Source organism: Platalea leucorodia (assembly GCF_965183815.1).
Source record: "Platalea leucorodia genome assembly, chromosome: 14".
NCBI lineage: Eukaryota > Metazoa > Chordata > Aves > Pelecaniformes > Threskiornithidae > Platalea > Platalea leucorodia.
The window spans coordinates 6083065-6101226 of record NC_138836.1 but is presented as its reverse complement, the minus strand read 5'-3'; the positions used below and the strand labels follow the sequence as shown (position 1 = coordinate 6101226).

At 59.3% G+C, this 18162-nt stretch overlaps 2 protein-coding genes across 7 annotated transcripts in view; one reads left to right on the top strand and one right to left on the bottom strand.

The window, feature by feature from the left end:
- The window catches only part of SLC39A11 (solute carrier family 39 member 11), a 116855-nt gene that overhangs the window by 89052 nt on the left and 9641 nt on the right, over positions 1-18162 (bottom strand). For 2 of the 6 annotated variants that reach the window (XM_082326882.1, XM_082326886.1), the window contains exons 2-3: positions 7828-7941; positions 6732-6770 (exon numbers count right to left, since the gene is read on the bottom strand). In XM_082326882.1, coding sequence (XP_082183008.1) covers positions 6732-6770; positions 7828-7941 — 153 coding nt within the window. Of the gene's footprint in view, positions 1-6731; positions 6771-7827; positions 7942-8940; positions 9050-16151; positions 16219-18162 lie in introns of those variants that run through there. The other 4 variants (XM_082326887.1, XM_082326884.1, XM_082326883.1 and 1 more) reach the window with 4 other exon arrangements.
- SSTR2 (somatostatin receptor 2) lies at positions 16459-17574 on the top strand (the record flags this gene model as incomplete). The annotated part of the gene is made up of 1 exon (XM_082326656.1): positions 16459-17574. The coding sequence occupies one exon, from the start codon at positions 16459-16461 to the stop codon at positions 17572-17574; it is 1116 nt and encodes a 371-aa protein (XP_082182782.1).

Genomic DNA, 18162 nt, shown 5'->3' with positions numbered 1-18162 from the left:
ATAAAGAACACAGTATTAACATGCATTTTATCACCTTATCTCTTCCTCTCCTCTGCTGCCTGACGTACTGGGCTGGGTTAATTAAATAGTCATCAGCCCAGCGCAATGCCCTCAGCAGCAGCTTTGGCCCTGGTTTCTCTCCCCGCAGCCGTTCAGCTCCGCAGGAGCTCAGCTGCGACCAGCTCTGGGGACCGGTCCCATCACACACCGGGAGGAAGCAGCTCAGCGAGACAAGCACAGATGGGCTTCAAAATCACACTGGGATCTGTGTTAGGCTTTGGGAACCACTCTGTACCAGCAAGGGCAGAGAAGCGGTGGCACCCGCTGCCCCACCATGGGCGGGCAGGGTCCGCGTTGCCTCCGGGTGGACAAGGCGATGCTCCGAGCTCTCTCCCAGCCCTGCCTGCAAGCAGGGAAGCCCATGAAAGGGAAGCTTTCAACAGAGAAAGGAGTGCGGGATCAGGATCCAGCAGGAAGGAGCAAAGCAAGCCTGGAGACGGCAGCGGAGGGATGCTGCGAGGAAAGGTGACCCCACCTCTCCATCCAGCAGCCCCCCTGAGCACCCCACGAAGTCCCGTTCGCAAGATGCTCAGAAGAGATGCTGCTCAGCTTGCTCTCACGGCACGAGCATTCGCCCGCAGAAGAGAAGTGCGTAATGAACTATTACATTTTAAATCACTTTTAACGAAGGAACGAGATGCCTATTGCTGTAGACACCGGTCCCTGCGGGATTGTGTAAATCTCAGCTCGCTATGAGTAAGAAAAAAGCAGGCTGTCATGTCAGGCTTAACCATGGCTGTCAAACTTCATATTTCAAATGCCACCTCCTTTAAAAAACAACCACACACCCCAACATGGAAACACAAGCAACAGGGAAAGGCTTTGCAGAATTATATTGTCATCTTATGTTAAGATATCATTTCCCCATGGAAAACAGCGGCCTGACACTGCTCAGCCTCCAGATCCCGTCATCACCAAAGTCAGCAGCGGAGCTCCCACCGGCTTCGCTGTACATGGGCTCCGGGGGAAGACGATGACAGAGCCGCCCCGGCCTCACCAGCTGAAGGAGCAAAGTGCTGGGCTGCACCAACCACCTTCACTTGTTTGGGAAGGAAAAGTGATTTATTCCTCCACCCTTTTATGCAGAGAAACCCCTTAACCCCACTCGGTGGGGGAGCTGGAAGTCATTGCCCTGCAGCAGCCAGCAGAAGTGACCACGTCCCCTCAGCCCAAATCTGCACTCGGGTGTGGGTTTAGGGACGCGGGCTTGCCTGGGAGCCGCCAAGGTCCTGCTCAAGGGTGCTAGCTCCTGCCCACCCCCTTCAGCGTCAGAGCTGGCATCTACCCCTCTGCTTCAGCAGCATCCCTTACCAGATGATGCTCATGAACTAACTAAAGGGTGAGAATTTCTGCCAGCGATCTGATTTAAGTAACAACAACAAAACAAACAAACAAAAAAAACCCACCACCAAAACCCAACGCCTTCTATTTCAAATCTTTGTAATTGTCCGGGCAGGGACAGGAACCCAAACCCCACCAATGCCACCAGGCAGGCTGGCATCAAAGGCAGGAATAAAAGAGAAAAAGCCTGCCTGGGCTCTCCTCAGATCAATAAAACACGAAGCCACTTCAGCAGAGGGTACGATTTTCTGCACAAAGCCTTTCCCTCGCACCAGCCCCGCTCTGCTCAGCCCAGCCAAGATGGGGAGCAGGGACCCACAGCGTGCCGGCTCGCTGGCACCGGGACACACGCCTCCTGCCAAACTGGATTTGGACATTTTTGCAAAGAGACTTCATGCTCCAGAGCCAAGATGCAACAACGCCGTAATTCCACCCGCTCTTGGGAAAACAAGCTGCAGTTGATGGGGGAGGAGAAAGCACACAGAAAGCATGAGATGCTTTACGCACACAGAAAGCATGAGATTAGATGCATATCTAAAGCATCCCCAGGTTGCAGGGAGCACAAACCCTTCCCTGGGATACATCAGCATAACTAGAGACAAAATCCAGGCTCAAAACCCGACTGGCTTGCACCACGGAGAATGACTGAACCCAGGTCTGTGTCCTCGCGCTAATGGGAAACCCTCAAAATGCGCCAGGCAGCAGGATCGATAACCACACTGTGCCCCAGCACCGCTCCCGGGGCTTGACGGGTCTCCATCGCCAACCCCCGGGCACCAGCATCTCCTTCCAGGCAGGGACTCGATGTGGGTGCCCGATCCAGGCTCTCCCAAACGCTGCGGTGCCAACACTCCTCCCCACCTGGACCGCAGAGCCAGCACCGCCCCAGCTCAGCCCGTGCAGCTTCAGAGCCACACAGGGGCTTTTTTTTCTGCAAATACAGAATAAACAGGACAATGATCTCCATCCCCAACCACAGCTGGCCCTGCTGGACCCCAGGGCGAGGGGGAGAGTCCCTGCACACCTGAGTCTGGTATCACACTGCTGCGTTAAAATTAAAGCCCTCTCATCTCATCCGCTGAAAGCGGCAACGTCTCGGCGCACTCCTGCGGGATCATTGAGATAAGAACGGCAGCTTCAAGGGGAACCACCACATTAACGGCATGTCGATCAGAAAACCCAAGCCGCTTACAAGCGAAGGAGATTCCCTTGGCAGGACGGGAAAGAAAAGTGAAGATGAGAGACTGGCAAGACACTTTCCATGTCAAACTTTTTAGCTTGACTTCATTAAGGCTCCAACAACGAGAACCAGCCTCAGTAGACCCGTGTAAATTACTGATGTTGTTTTAAGCAACACTTAAAGGGAATATTCAATACCAGATGTGCCTGGTGCAGTTTAAAGAGCGGGTCTTTACGACTTTCTGCTTCATCTGGGACAGAAGAAATCAAACCGTGTCCCAGTAAGAGGAATAGCCATGCGAGGCTGCAGGGAAGGAGGACCACAAGTGTTTACGTAGTGTTTATGATGTCTGAGAGCACAGCACCTCCAGGGTAACACCGAGATAACAGAGGACATCTGGAAAAAAGGTCTTATTTAAGAATATCAAGATTTAAGAGATCCCACAATTCCATATCAGATGCCCAAGCAAACGAAGCCTTGTCTCCATGGAAACACGGAGGCTTTTGCATACAAACCCTCTATTATCCGTGATTTCCAGAAAGGGAACTGAGGCAGAGAGATGCTAAATGCTCAGACACCCGAGTGGAGGTAGCGGGCTGGAAGAAGCTGAGCTCCTCCGCGCCGCAGCAACCAGCCGCACGGCTCCCCTTCACCCGAGAGGACGCTTGTGCCATCAGACGTGGTCAGCTTGAGCCGTGCCAAAAGGGGATTTCCCTTTGCAGTCGGATGCTCCCAGCGCAAGCAGGCGGCTCTCCCAGCGTGCAGCAATTTGACCACGTGCCCAAGGTTACACCGGCTCCCCCCAGCTCAGATGGCACATCTGTGGTGAAGGCAGCACCAAGCCACGGCTTTCCGGATCCCAAACTAACACTCTGCATCCCAGACCATCATCCTCAAGGTCTCCTGAACATCCTTGTCTCACGTCCTCCTCCTGGTTCAGCAATGGTAGAGAAGTTTTTAGTTAATTCTGGTTTTATTTTGCTTTACAAGCTCCCAGAAGACAAGCAGGCAAATCATTACCAACAGGAGAGAGAACCAACCATTATAACCTGTTTTACCAGCGATCCTGGTCTCGGAGAGCATCGTGCACACTCCCTGGAACCCAGATGACTATCGGGGATCCTGAGCTAAGCACCAAAACAGCAAGATCTGAAGCAACTACCTGCCTCCAACAGTGCAGGAGGAGGAGGAGGTTTGCTGGCTCTGACAGAGCACAAGGGAAGTTTAATTAAACCCAGCAGCCAATTTCAGAGCAGAAATAGAGGAAGTTAAGTTCTGCCTCTCTATCCCCATGCTCAGAGAAGCAGCCCGTCCGTATCTGTGAGAGATCTACATCAAAGACACGGTGTTTTAAACAGAAATCCCTTAGAGCAAGGGAAGTATTCCATGATCAGAGCAACGTCGCTGTCTGAAGAAACAGTTCTTACAGGGAGGAAGAGAGAGAAAACAGTACAAATAATAGGTTTCAAAACCAACTGCTCCACAGCCTACTTTTTCCCCTATGCAAAGCCAGCCTGCTCAAACACAGACAGCCCGCGCTGCTCCTGAGGTTCCCCGGACACTGGTTTTGCAGCACAAAGCTGGATGAGGCAGGAACGGCCTCTCGTCCCAGCCAGCCAGGAGGATTTCACAGCCTATCTGGGTTCCCCCTCCATTGCTCCCCCCTCGGACACAGCCAGCCTCAAGCTTGCAGCCTGCTTAGCTCCAGCATCGCGTCCCACCTCCACCATCCCACATCCACCTGCGTGCACAGAGCCGCGAGTGGGCCACGGTCCCTCCTGCCGAAGGGCTGTCCTGAAGGGCCAGGTCAGGAGGTGGTTTCCCCTCCAGCTTCTCCATGGAGTCTTTGCAAAGCCACCAAGTACACACATCACTAGCACTTGCCCTGTCTGCAGAGGGAGGAAAACCCTTCTCACATTATTAAACCCTTCTGGGTAAGGATGAGATAGAGACACTGCTGGTGGAGTGATTACATGACTGTGCAGCTGGGAAAAGAAAAACTCTGCTAAAAACTCCGGGGGATCCTGTTGCCTGGGGGTAACACCCAGCAAACCCCTCCTCGGCCCCAGGCAGCTGCACAGGGGAAGCATCAAGGTGCAGGGTCGAGCGCAGCCCTTGCACGCACAAAGCAGAGCTATGGGCACATCTAGAGCAAACCGAGCAAAAAGGAAGATAAAAGTTCCAACCTCTGCTGCTTTTGCTGCATCACTGCCACCCAAAGACTCGACCACCGAGCAAGGACCTGCTCCCAGCGGCCCTAGAAGCAATGGTGGCACAATCACCTGTGAATCTCTGGCATCTTCCTCTGGAAGAGCTGGCCCCGGCCACGCAGCATCAGGGCAGGGCTGCAGTGACCCTAGGTGACACAGACAGCTCACCCCAACCAGCACCAGCTTTGGCAGCTCAGGTCCATAAACACAACATAGAAACTTTCACAAAATTGCAGGTCGTGGGTGGTTTACGTGGCAGCACCTTCTGCCAGCGGGACCTGCCACCACCAGCCTCCTCGACGACATTCGCCTCCAGACACTGCAGCAACCCCAGAAAAACTTCCCCTTTCCTGCTCCGAGCACAGCAAATTGAAAGAAGCTGGGGGGAAAGCAAATGTTTGTAGGACTTCTGCTTTACCAGCTGAGCCGCACCTCTGCCGCGCAGGGATGACTCAGTTCTCCTGGCAGGGCGACACAGTGGCCACGGCAAGGACGGCATCATGCTGTGCCGGGGCAGCACCCGAGCCAGCCCTCAGCCGGGGCAAACACCCCGCCGTGCCCCAGTACCTAGGGTACAGTCGCACCAGCCACTTCGGGAGACAGTGATGCCACAGCGAGGGGACAGCCCAGCCCACGCTGTCCCCAGCAGCATCTCCCCGACACCACTGAAGTGGCTTCGACTTGGCTTGCAGGGACGAGGGTGCGTCTGCCAGAGACAAACAGCTCAGAAACAAAACCACAGAGGAAAGCTCCAGAACGGGCAATTCCTAACGCAAGTGATTCATTTATAAATGATGGCCCGAGAATCCGCTACAACAGACGAGCTGGATTATTCACATCATTAGCAGGTCGCAGGCACGTTCCAGGAAAGCTTGCTAGGGAGCAAACCGAGCTTTGTAGCATTTCACATCACCCACCACAGCAAGCTCTTGCTTGGTGCAGCTGGGGGAACCGGCTTGGCGAACTGCAGAAGACCTGTGATCTCCAGAGCTGCAAACAGATTTCACCTTGATCAGCGGTACCGCAGTGTCTGGGGGTGCACAGGGGGGAAGGAGCCCCACTCCACGCACAACCTCAGCATGAGCGGCGTTACCACACGCTGCAGGACAGACCGCCCGCGCTGCCGGGCTCGTGGTTCACCCCGAAACCTGGCAGCGTCGCCCACGCTCCGGGTGCCAGCTACACAGCCGGGATGCAGCGAGCAGGACCTGGCAGAGCCCTGCACCCCAGCCTCACACCCTGGGAAGACGCACCTTCCACCCAGAGCACATCCCCCAGCCTCTCAGGCACGTTCTAGCACCTGAAGGAAAACAAACGTGATTTAACGAGTCTGAGTGAGCCTCCACCTGCTCCCCACCACCCCAGCAGCTGGGCAGCAGGAGATGGTCTACGTTCGCAAGCCCCAAGACAATTTCAAGCCACACAGTTTCATGTCTTCCTTCAAGAAAGAGGCAATAAGGCCCACATTCAGTGTGCACCCTTGATGCAGAGCTGCGGTGCCTTTATTCCCCCTTCTCCCAAGGGCTTAAAGCACCCAGGCTCTGCAGGAGAGCGAGAAGCACAAAGCAAGCTATGCGCACTAGCCTCCAGGACAAGGGCTCTCCTGCCCATCTTCATCGCACCAGTGCTCCAGGAGGAAGGATTCAGAAGCCCAAGGAAATGAGAAGAGCTTAACTCAAGAGAGCCAAATCCGGCGTGGGCAGCTCGACGTCCTCGTGACCCTCCTCGGGCCACCTCCACCCTCACTGAAGAGGCGCTGAGACATGACAAGACGTGACCAGCGCCGCACCGTGCTCTCCCCTGCCCCACCTGCACCTCAGGCAATTATCCAAGAAACGCTAACGTGAGCGGGCAACCAAACAAAGCGTGGTAGGGCTTCAGAGGTGCCAGCAGGAGAACACAGGCAGAGACGATGAGTAGAAGGATGCTTCTGTACTTACCCCTGCGGCGAAGCCTAAGCTCCCATCTAGGATCCGCCTCTGAAAAAAAAAAAAGAAAAAAAAAAAACCACACAACACAAACACACAATTTAGTCCTGGCAGAAGCAGTGGAACGCAACCGCGCCACAAACCGTGCAAAGCGGGGAAGCCAGCTGCGCCGCTGCCGCACTGAGATAATTTTTCTTCTCCCCATTTCCGCAACCCAAGTGATTTCTGTGCTTTGAGGCGAGAGCCATGCTCCTCACCATCACCATGCCCACCATCACCAAGAGCCTACAGCGCATCCTGGCTCCCTCAGCCCACCGACACTGCCCGGACTGGGCTCAGCCCATCCAGTGCCCACACCAAAATGCCCTGAGGATATGGAAAGGTAAACCAGAAACTCTCGTGCCCATCTGTGCACACTGCCCTGCACTTCCCCCCCTTCAAGATTTTGATTCCTCTAATAACAGGCTGCTATAAACAAAGCCATTAGTCTTCCAGTAACCCAGCACGTATCCTGCCCACTTAACTCCCAGTGCAGTTTTTCTTCTTTAGCACATTGCCCTCCCCCAGGAAGAAAATCGACGTGCTACTGCAATGGGAATCGTGCTTTGCAACAAACTCCTGAATAAATCATCACAAGAGAGAAGCATAAATAATAAATTCATCCGGGCAATTTTGAACACAACAGCAAGGGGGGCCTCTAATTTTGGAATATAAGATGACTTAGCGATCAGCACTTTGCTTGGTCTGAGCACAGGCTGACCTGAATCCTGTACCGGAGAAACCAGGTTACAGGAGGAGAACCTGCTGTTCCGAACACAGAGCCCTGCCTGCGGCTCTGCCCCATCTCCCGAACGCTGTGAGCCGCGCTACAGCGCATACCACAGCCGGGGGTCAGGAATTTGATTTGCTTCTTCCCTTTTCTGTGTTGACACACGGGAGAGAAATGAGCTGGATTTTTTTCTCCTCCCACCCCAGGACCTCCCAGGGTCAATGTCAAGTCCCTCACGCTTAGGACCAGGCTGCCAAACCCACCTGGGAGCACAGCGCGGCTCTCCGCCCCGGACCCCGCTCACCTCCCGGGGACAGAGGAGGCGATCCCAGCACCCACCTGCCCGCTGGAAAACACGAACACCAGCGCCGAGCCAGCCGCCGTCAGCCCCCAGGTCAGGAAGGTTCCCAGCACCGACTGGATCACCGGCCCGTGCCCCGGGATCATGCTGACCTAGGAGAGATGAGGTGCGTCAGGAGAAGCGCCTGGTGTTTCAAGGCAGAGAATAATCCCCAAATTCCTCCCTGGTTAACAGGGGAGCGTGCCCCAAACCCCTCCTCACCAAAGGGGACAGAGTGAGCTTAACCGTCCTCCCTGCACCACCTCTCTCAGCTTCTCTCTTCCCCTTAAGTAAGGCTTTGTGATTTAACCCGAGCTCAGAGGAGCAGGAGGGGCCAAGGCGGGACAGGATGCACCACATCCCATCCAGTGCATGACCCGATGCTGATCTGGGGCTCAGCCCCCCAAGCTGGCACCAGGATAGAGCCGCTCCGGGGAAACGCAAAGAAACAGTGCTCGACCCTCGCCGAGCGAGGGGACACCTCGTCCCACATCCCTGGGTGGTTCCCAGGCACGTGCATCATGTCCCACTTCTTGGTGGCACTTATTTGTGCCAAAAAAAACAACTGTACTGGCGCTGAAGGCGAACGCCCTCGCAGCACCCGGCTGCAGGTGCCCCGGGACCAAGGGAAAAGGGGGACGAGTCCCGGGACGGGGCACCCAAACGGGGCTCAGCGCCGAGGGGCTGCCCAGGACCAGGGGAGCGTTATCCGGGCACGCCGTGCTCCGCGCACGGCCCAGGGAGCAGCACTGCTGAGAAAAGACACGCGTGTGCGTAAATATAGACATATAAAGATAGCAGAATGCACATGTCGTTATACAGTTATATCGAAGTACACCGAAGCACACAGGTATATTTATACGTGCATATATAAATATATAGGAAATACACATGCTATTGCCTTCTCCCCCCTAAAAGGCCCTCCCAGGCCCCCGGCGTGGCCCCGGGGCCGCTGCCGAGCCCCGCGGGGTGGGTGCCCGGGTCGGACCCCCCCGGCTGCCGGGCCCCGACCCCCTCCCCCGGTGAGAGGGAGACCCCCCCCGTCCTACAGCCCGCGCCCCCAGCACCCCGGGCCCCCCCCAGTCCCCAAGGGGGGGACCCCAACACCCTACCGGGCTCCCCCCAAGCCCTACCGCGGGCACCCCGCGCCGCCCGGGCCCGGAGCCCCCGGCCCCGCTCACCGCCCGGCGCTCCCCGCCGCGGCCCCGCCGCCACTTCCTGGTACCGGCACACGTGTCGCCGCCCCGCCCACTACCGCGGTTCTCGCCAATGGGAGCGCGGCGGGGGCGGGCCGCCCGCGGTTTTCTGCGTTTCGGGAAGGAGAGGCGGCGGGAGAGCGGCGCGGGCGGGCGGCGCGGGCGGGCGCGGCAAGGCGCGGAGGGGAGCTGTCACCGCCACTGTCACCGCCACCGCCACCGCCGGGCACGGCGCAGCATCCCCCCGCTGCAAGGCGAACCCGGGCAGGGCTGCCCTCTAGGCTCCTGGTCTTTGGATTGGGGCGTCCTGAGAGCGTCCCCTCCTGCCACCCAGCAGCTTGCGAGCGTGGCCCCGACGTCGGCGTGGTGAGCTGTGCCCGTGCAGCGCAAGCAGCCGTGCTCATTAACAACTGCTGCACCCTAATGATCAGCACATGGCAGCCTGCTGGCAACAACCCGGCACCGCTGGCATCGTCCCCGGCACGGCCTTTGGAGGGTGCGTCGGGCACCACCGCCATCCTCTCCCACCCGTTGACGTCCCCTCAAAGCACCGTCACGGGGCACACGGCGGCCAGGCCCCGGGTGGGCTGGGGGCAGAAACGGCTCCGGCAGCGATTCCTCCCTAGCCGCTCACCGGCCTTGGCAGGAGGGAGAGGGGCTTACGCCGATGGCCACGGGGCAGAGGGAGCCAGGCCAGGCCCGGGGCTTGCTGGTGCTTCCTGCTTGTGCCATGCCGGAGGGTGCAGGGGATGGCAGAAGGACACATTCAACTCTTCTGCAACATAACACTTCTTTATTAGAGTGGTTGTCTTTTAACAGCCTTTGATCAGCCTCCCCTGACAGCTGGGAAAGGTCAAGGCCATTTGAAACCTCTCTGATTTAGGATTTCATCAATCTCTGCCTATAGTCGCCTGCATCCTTCATTAGCCCCCGTAACAAGGCAGGTGCCAGCTGGGAGGGATGTGGGGACGGAGCAAACGGAGCTCCCCCCGCCGCCCGGGGGTTCCCCAGCCAGCCGTGACGGAGAGGCTGGCAGGGCTGGGGACAGCTGGTGAGCCGGCAGGGCTGGCCGTGGGGACACTGCTGCCACAGGAGCCCTGCACGCTGCCACGGTCTGGGGGCGGCTGGCAGGGACAGCCTTGCCTGGGGACGTGTGGGCAGCCCTGGGCAATGGGGACAGTCGTGATGGCAGCGAGAGTCCATGCAGAAGCATCAGCAAAATCAACTCCCACCTCCCGTCCCCGGTGTCATTTCCCCCACGTCACCTTTCCCAGGATAACAGGGCTGCCCTCGCACCAGCCGCTCCACCTCCCGCCTGCCTGCACGGTCCTGCCCGTCCTCCACAGCTCAGCCCCGGCGAGGGACGGGGACAGGGTCCAGTCCAGCCCCTTCCCCACGCCAGGCAGATGGGCAGTCACCCCTCCCGCTGCACCCGGTGCAGGCAGGCAAAGGCAGCGCCAGGGAGGGCTCATTTGGAAGGATGACCACGGTCACAACCATGCATCCCCTGGAGTCCCTAAAATGCATTTTAAACAACAAAAGGGGCATAAAATCTTGTGCAATCTCTCATTACGGTGCGTGAGATACTGCAAGGGGCAGCACCGCAGTCCCGGCTCCGGGAGCCCTGGGGCCGCTGGGCAGCCAGGACCCAAATCTCTCTGTTTTTTTGCAATAAAACTCCTTAGCAATGTGTGGGGTAGCTGCAGCAGGCAGAAGGTGCAGAGATACACATCCCAGCACAGCGATGGCCTGGGGCACCGTGGGCTGAGGCAGGTTTGGCGATGCCCCAGCTGTGCCTCTCACCAGGCATGGCAAGTGGGTTCCCTCTGTCCTGCCCTGTGTCCCCTTTGCGCAGGCTGGGCTCATGGCCGGGCTCTTTCCCAACCCAAATCCATCCGTGTCACGCTGGGGCGGTGAACGGAGCCAGCCTGGACCCGCACCAAGGCGGTTGCCAAGCCGAGGGAACGAGGACATCCAGAGACATCCCAGAGGACGGAGCACGGGAGCAGCACAGCACGGCAGGCAGCGCCAGGCAGGGCCAGGCAGGGCACACCATCTCCATCCCACCAGCTAATGGCACCTATTAGTCACAGGGCACAAAGTGACAGCTTTACGCTTCTCTGCCAGCTTTAGGCTCCCCGTGAGAGACGCGATGGATGCGGTGCAAGGCTGGGGGAGCGCAGAGTCCCACCGGCACTGAGCTGCAACCCGCGGCTGCTTTGAACAGGAGGGGATGCGAATACCAGCAGATCGGCGCGTGCTGTAACTAACCCCGACATTTCAAGCTGGTGCAGGAAGCCTGACTGCCAAATGCGGAGTACTCTTAAGTCCCGATTTAACGCGCACGACCCTCCAACAAGCCAGGCACAGCGGGGAGAGACACAGGCAGGAGCAGAGATTTCGGTCCATGGTTGCCAAAGGCTCATTAGCATCAGGGGTTTAGCAATATGATTCACAGGGAATGTGTGCAGCAGCTTTCACCGCAGCCCAGTCCCGGTACCCTCAGTAGAGATCAATAAACTAATTACGGAGGCAAATAACGGCAGGGTGAGAATGGGAGAGGCGGGAGCAGGAGGAAGGAACCGTCTGCAGGGAGGTCTGGCGGGAGCGGGAGGCAGCTCTGGGGAAGGAGCCGTATGCGGAGGGTGCGGGGCTCCCCAGGGAGAGCCTCCGACCCGCCAGGGGCGCGGAGAAACCTGCATCCCGCAAGGTCTGGATGCTGCGGGGCGTGCGGGGATGCTACCGCCTGCCATGGCCCCAGGTGAAGGCGCCAGCGCCTCTCCCGCCCCATCAATCACCGCTGCAGACGCTGCCCGATTAGATCACATCGTCCGGCAGCCACCAGCCTGCTTCTGCCCTGCCTCAGGGGTGCGGGGAGATGGTCCAGGCCTGTTTGTCTGGCTAATTAGCAGATAGCAAAGCCTTCCCCCATCCCAGGCATCCCTGTAATTGAGCCAGGCAGCCTCCAGCCCGGCGTCAGCAGAGCCACCAAAGCCGCCTGTGGCTGTTGGCTGGAGATGGGAAGGGAAAGGGCAGGGAAAGGGCAGTGTCACCCAAAGCGCCCATGGGAGAGGAAACGCCCCAGTCATCCCCGCCTGTGCTGGCCCTGTCCCTGCGGCCGCGGGGGACAGCGGGGTCCCTCCGAGGGCAGTGTGCTGGGGAGGAGCGGGCTTGGGCATGGCTTCTCCGTGCAGGGAGGCAGAGCCGCTCGGGGCCGGCTCGCCACGCTGCAAAGGCGATGATGAGCCCCGGGGCTCCTCGGGCTGGCCCCGCGCGCTGGGAGCGGGGACAGTGCCGGGGGCAGCGAGGCCCCGTGGCATCACTTCGCTCCCTGCAAAGGTCCTTCCCACCACGCCATGGGACACTGCAGCTGGGCACCCCGAGGAAAGGAGATGAGAGGAAGCTTTAACCCCCGGGGACCCATCCCCCAGCACAAACAGGGCCCAGAGCGATGACCCGGCATTTTTGCCATCAGTCATTAACAGACGTAACGGGAGAGACCGGCAGAAGGGCTGTGGGCAGGGACACTCCTGAGGACAGCAATGGACAGGGCTGAGACAGGCAGGGCATGCGCGGGGACCCCGTGGCACCCACTCGGGACCCAAAAGTGGGTGACTGGCCCCACGCACCCCCATCTCTCCCCCAGCAGCGTGGGGCGGCTGCAGGCAAGCGGAGCACAGGAGGAGCAAGCTGCGGAGCGAGCTGCGCTCGGGAGCAAATCCCTCCCCTCCTGACTGCTGGGGAACGGCAGCTGCCTCCCAGTTCCTCCAGTTCTCCTCCACCATCAGAGAGCCCCACCAGTCCAACACAACCTCCTTCATTCCTGCAAAATGCAATCTCGCTGCCTCCCCTCCACGTATTGGGGAGAAAGGCCGGCTCACCCTACCCCTCCATTGGCAACCAAAGCCCCAGCTCCTTACAACACTCATTTCCAGGACAGGGGTCGAAAGCACCGTTTTCCATGGGGACTCTTGCAGAACAGCTGGGAATGGATGGCAGGAAACTTGGAAGGACTTTAAAAACCACTTTGTGGTCACGTAATCCCCATGCCCCTCTCCCATGGGTTATATCGGCCATCAAAGCCGTGTGGGAAGAGGCTGTGCATTTCTCCTATATCCAGCCCTGCCAGTAAATTGCTTTTCAGCAGAGTGGATGCTTCCCAGGCTAAGGGACAAAGAGGAGTTTATCTGCCAGCACCAAACCAGCTGCTGGGGTAAGACAACGTCTCTCCAAACCAGAGACCACCCAGAGGTATGGATCAGACCCTACACTAGGCTATAATGCAACCCTAAATCTAAGCAGAATAAAAAAAATCTCTTCAAAAGGCTCAAACACAGCTTCCCGATTCAGCTAGCTGCTGCAGCACTCCTCGCTGGATGGATATCAGCTCAGATCAGCCCCTTAATACACACCGACCCACCATTACATTAGTTTTGGGGTTTTTTTAATGAAGATCAGATCTGGTTTTAGCCAAACGAGCTTGCTGGCTGAATTCACACAGCTCCCTGGCCCCTGCATCCAACACCAGCTTCCCACAGAGGTGAAAGTGAAGGGCAGAGGGCGGCCGAAGCCCTGACGCTCCGCCAGCAGCCCCAAGCAGCCCCACAGCTGGTGGACGGCACCCCGGGATCCCCACGCTCGCCCTGCCCCAGCCGCCCGCCGCTCCAGCCCCCCGGCACAGCGGGAAAACCATGCTCAGCACCATGCGGAGCACTGGGAGAAACCGCTGCGAGCCCAGGCTGGGCGCTGGTCTTGGTGCCGGGGCGAGGGGGGACTGCGGCACGCCGACCTGCCACGAGCAAGGCTTGCGGACCTCAGGTGCTGCGCCCCAAGGGACCCAAGGGAGGGATGTGGCAGCGTCACCCATTCAGGGGAGAAATTCAAGGAGGCAGCACTGGAAATGCGCACAGCAAGGCTTTACGCTGCCCTTCCCGCTGCCGGCGACGGCTGTCCTTGTGGCTTTGAGGGAAGGGTACGGTCAGGACATCCCTCCTGGGCACAGGAACCAGCCGAGAGAGGGTAAAACAACCATGAAAAGGTCACAAGGCATCAGAACCCCTCCTGTGCCACGCTGGTGTGCTGCACTCCCTCCTCCCCGGGGTCGGGGAACATCGCTGCTCTGCCTGCACCTCTGCCTGCGTTTCCAGCAGGCAGAGCACGGCGGTGGTCCCAGGGGCCACGTGCAGCCACCCTGCCCAGAGCAGCAGCCCAGGGAGCTGCCCGCTGGGCTCGCGCAGGTGATGCGCCGTGGGACACGCCAACCCCAGTGGGCAGCACCCTGCCGAGACCCGATCCTCCATCCGCATCAGCCAGACCGTCTTCTTCCCTATCCTCCTTCCTCACGCACTTTTACTGGGATAATAATTTCCACATCATTTATTTCAGAAGAAGCTTTTTCCAGCCTCCTAAAGATTTATGAGGCCAATCGTGATTCTCACTCATGCTCCAGGACCCTGTGTCTTCAGATCCACCTTGGGAAGTGGATGGCTAAGTGCAAATGAGAACCTCCCAGCCCCTCTTGCCGCAATCAGCAGCCTTGCTCCGGGCTCTTTGTTCCAAGTCACTCTTAATTTCCTGCTTTCTATTGTCTCTTTGATAAGTGATGGAAAGGGGCGGGGGGGAGAGGAATAGCTATTATTTAATTGCTTTCAAGATCTCAAACAAACCAGAGCAGAGGTTATCTCTCCCAAACCTCTCGTTTTTGGTCTTCCTCCTCCAGTCATCGTTACTGGGTAACTGCAGAGGGAGAGGCTGCGGCAGTAGCCACCTGTATTGCGCAAGTCTCCAGAGACCCCAAAGCTGTGGGCAATCGCCGCATCCCCTTCCCAGCTCTCCCAGGCTGTGCCGAGCCAGCGAGGACCTGCCTAGCCTTGCCTTTGGTGGCAAGGTGCAAAATCCCGGGGCCAAGGTATTCCCAGCTTCCGGGCAGACTTTGCACCATTGCTGGAACCAGAATGTTGCTTCTGCAGCAAGAGCCAGGCAGCAAGGCCAAGGTCGTGCGAGGAAGAGGAAGGAGCTGAGAGGTGCGTGGCCCTGGGAGGTCTCTTCTGCTGGAAGCCCTGAGGAGCCAGGCAGGTCCCGCCACGCGCTGGGGGGAGCCAGGGTCCCTGCACGTGCCCCTGGGACCCCCCGAGCCCCTGGGTTTGGTCACCCTTTGCCGTGCACCAACAGCCTCTGCGAGCGGGAGAGGCTCCGCTCCCAGGCGCAAAGCCTGGCACCGCACGGCCGGCCCGACCTCTAGGAGCAGCACCCAGGGCCACGGGCAGCCGAGGTGCCCCGCCTGGCTGGCAGGGTGCTGGCAGGGCAGTGGGCACAGCAGGGCGGGCAGGGAGGGCAGAGGAGGGCAGGCAGGGCGGGCAGGGAGGGCAGGCAGGGAGGGAGAGCAGAGGAAGGCAGAGGAGGGCAGAGGAGGGCAGGCAGGGAGGGCGAGCAGGGCAGAGCCGGGCAGGCAGGATGGACAGAGGGCAGGGGAGGGCAGAGCAGGGCAGGCAGAGGAGGGCAGGCAGGGAGGGAGAGCAGAGGAGGGCAGGCAGGGAGGGTGGGCAGAGGGCAGAGGAGGGCAGGGTGGGCAGGGGAGGGCAGGCAGGGCGGGCGGGCAGGCAGGGTGGGCAGAGGGCAGGGTGGGTGGGCAGGGGAGGGCAGGCAGGGCGGGCAGGGCGGGCAGAGCCGCGCTGTCCCCGCCCCGGCCCCGCAGAGCCGCCCCACGCGGGGCGGGGCGCAGCCCGTGCGCTGGGTCCGGCGGCGGAGCCGCGCCGGCAGCGGCGGGTGCGCGGAGCCGAGCGGTGCGGTGCGGTGCGGAGCGGTGCGGAGCGGTGCGGAGCCGAGCCGCCGGTGCCTCCCCGCTGCCCCCCGGGCCGGGCCGGGGCGGGGCGGGGCGCGGCGGCGGGAGCAGGTGAGCGGCGGGGCCGCACCGGGTGCCCCCGGGGGGCTGCAGCGGCGGGGAGCGGAGGGATGGGGACCCGAGCTCATCGTCCACGGGAGCCGTCCGGGCTCGGGGTGCCCGTCCCGGCTCGGGTCGTGGCCGGGACGGAGAGGGGCTGGCACCCCGCCGGCAGGCAAGGCAAGGGAAAAGGTTTTCCCCCTGCGCTCAGTGCTCCGAGCATCAGTCGCACCCACCGGGGACTCACCGGTTGGATTTGGGGAGTCTCAAGGACTCCGGTATCGCCGGAGCTGGGAGGAGCTGTGGTGTGTCCAGGGCAGCCTGCTCCGCACCGCACGGGCTCCGGAGGGGAGAGTGGGAGGTGGTTTGGGGAAAGCCCCTCCAGGGAGCATCTCCCCCACGGAGCTTGGTAGCAGGATGGGCAAATCCTCCCCAGGAATCCCTTCATTTCTATTTATTCTCTGATTTCTAGAATCTTCTGCTCTATCCCCAGAGCAAGGGAAGATGACATCTCGGCTCCTCTGAACCAGCAGTGCCCAGGGACCAGCAGAGCAATGGAGCTGGAATACGAGCTGCCCAACGCCACGGCGTTCTGGTTCTCCCCGGCTTCCCCCTTCGACAACTTCTCCTTGGAGGCGCCCACCAACGCATCGCAGAACGCCACAGGCCAGCACTTCGACCTGACCAGCAACGCCATCCTCACCTTCATCTACTTCGTGGTCTGCATCATAGGGCTGTGTGGCAACACGCTGGTGATATACGTCATCCTTCGGTATGCCAAGATGAAGACCATCACCAACATCTATATCCTCAACCTGGCCATCGCAGACGAGCTATTCATGCTCGGTCTGCCATTCCTGGCCATGCAGGTCGCCCTGGTTCACTGGCCCTTTGGCAAAGCCATCTGCAGAATTGTCATGACGGTGGATGGGATCAACCAGTTCACCAGTATCTTCTGCTTGACGGTTATGAGCGTTGACCGATACCTGGCTGTTGTCCATCCCATTAAATCTGCCAAGTGGAGGCGGCCCAGGACAGCCAAAATGATCAATGTGGCCGTTTGGGGCGTCTCCCTGTTGGTGATCATGCCCATCATGATTTATGCTGGGGTGCAGCATAATCACGGCAGGAGTAGCTGCACCATCATCTGGCCGGGAGAGTCAGGCGCCTGGTACACGGGCTTCATCATCTACGCCTTCATCTTGGGCTTCCTGGTGCCTCTCACCATTATCTGCCTTTGCTACTTGTTCATCATTATCAAAGTCAAGTCCTCGGGCATCAGAGTGGGCTCCTCCAAGAGGAAAAAGTCTGAGAAGAAAGTCACCAGGATGGTCTCCATCGTGGTCGCTGTCTTCATCTTCTGCTGGCTCCCCTTCTACATCTTTAACGTCTCCTCGGTCTCCGTCCTGATCGTGCCCACGCCTGTCCTCAAAGGCATGTTCGACTTCGTGGTGGTCCTCAGTTACGCCAACAGCTGCGCCAACCCCATCCTTTATGCCTTCTTGTCCGACAACTTCAAGAAGAGCTTTCAGAACGTCCTCTGCCTGGTGAAGGTCAGCGGCATGGATGAGGCGGACCGGAGCGACAGCAAGCAGGACAAATCCAGGCTCAACGAGACCACAGAAACCCAAAGGACCCTGCTCAATGGTGACCTGCAGACGAGCATCTGAGATGACAGCGGGGTTGTCCTTCCTTCGCTCTCCTCTCCCCACTTGCTCCCAACTGGCAGTGGCACGTACGGAGTCGGGGCGGGAGAGCCAGCTTAGGGGATGGCGGTGCTCACACCGATGGGCAGCAGGGGTCCTCGGCTGGGCTCCTCCTGAGCTGCTGGCGGGTTGGCTTTCAAGCGCTGGGAAGGATACGGTTCAAGAGGAGCTGCCTCGCCAGGAAAACAAAGACAACTTGTAGCAATGAAGCGCATTTAAACACCAAAGTGCCACCGTGGGCCACAGCCGTTGCTGGGGCGGCTCCGCTGGCTTCCCCGGTGTTACCTTCGGGGATGGTTGGCTTTGGGTGCTGTGCCCCAGAACGGGCGCTCGCATGCAGACAGACGTGCGGTGGGGTGACCTCAGGAGGAGCCGAGGCCACGGGCGTGTGCCAAGACGTGTGCCACTGCGGAGATGCGCTGTCTTATAGCCAAGACCCGGAGGGAGCTCTCCAGAGAGTCCAAGCACGCTCCCGCAGTCACCCTCCCCGAGGAGACAAGGATATTTGGGGTTGCATTTTGCCCGGCTTATAAGTTACTCCGTCGCCTCCCT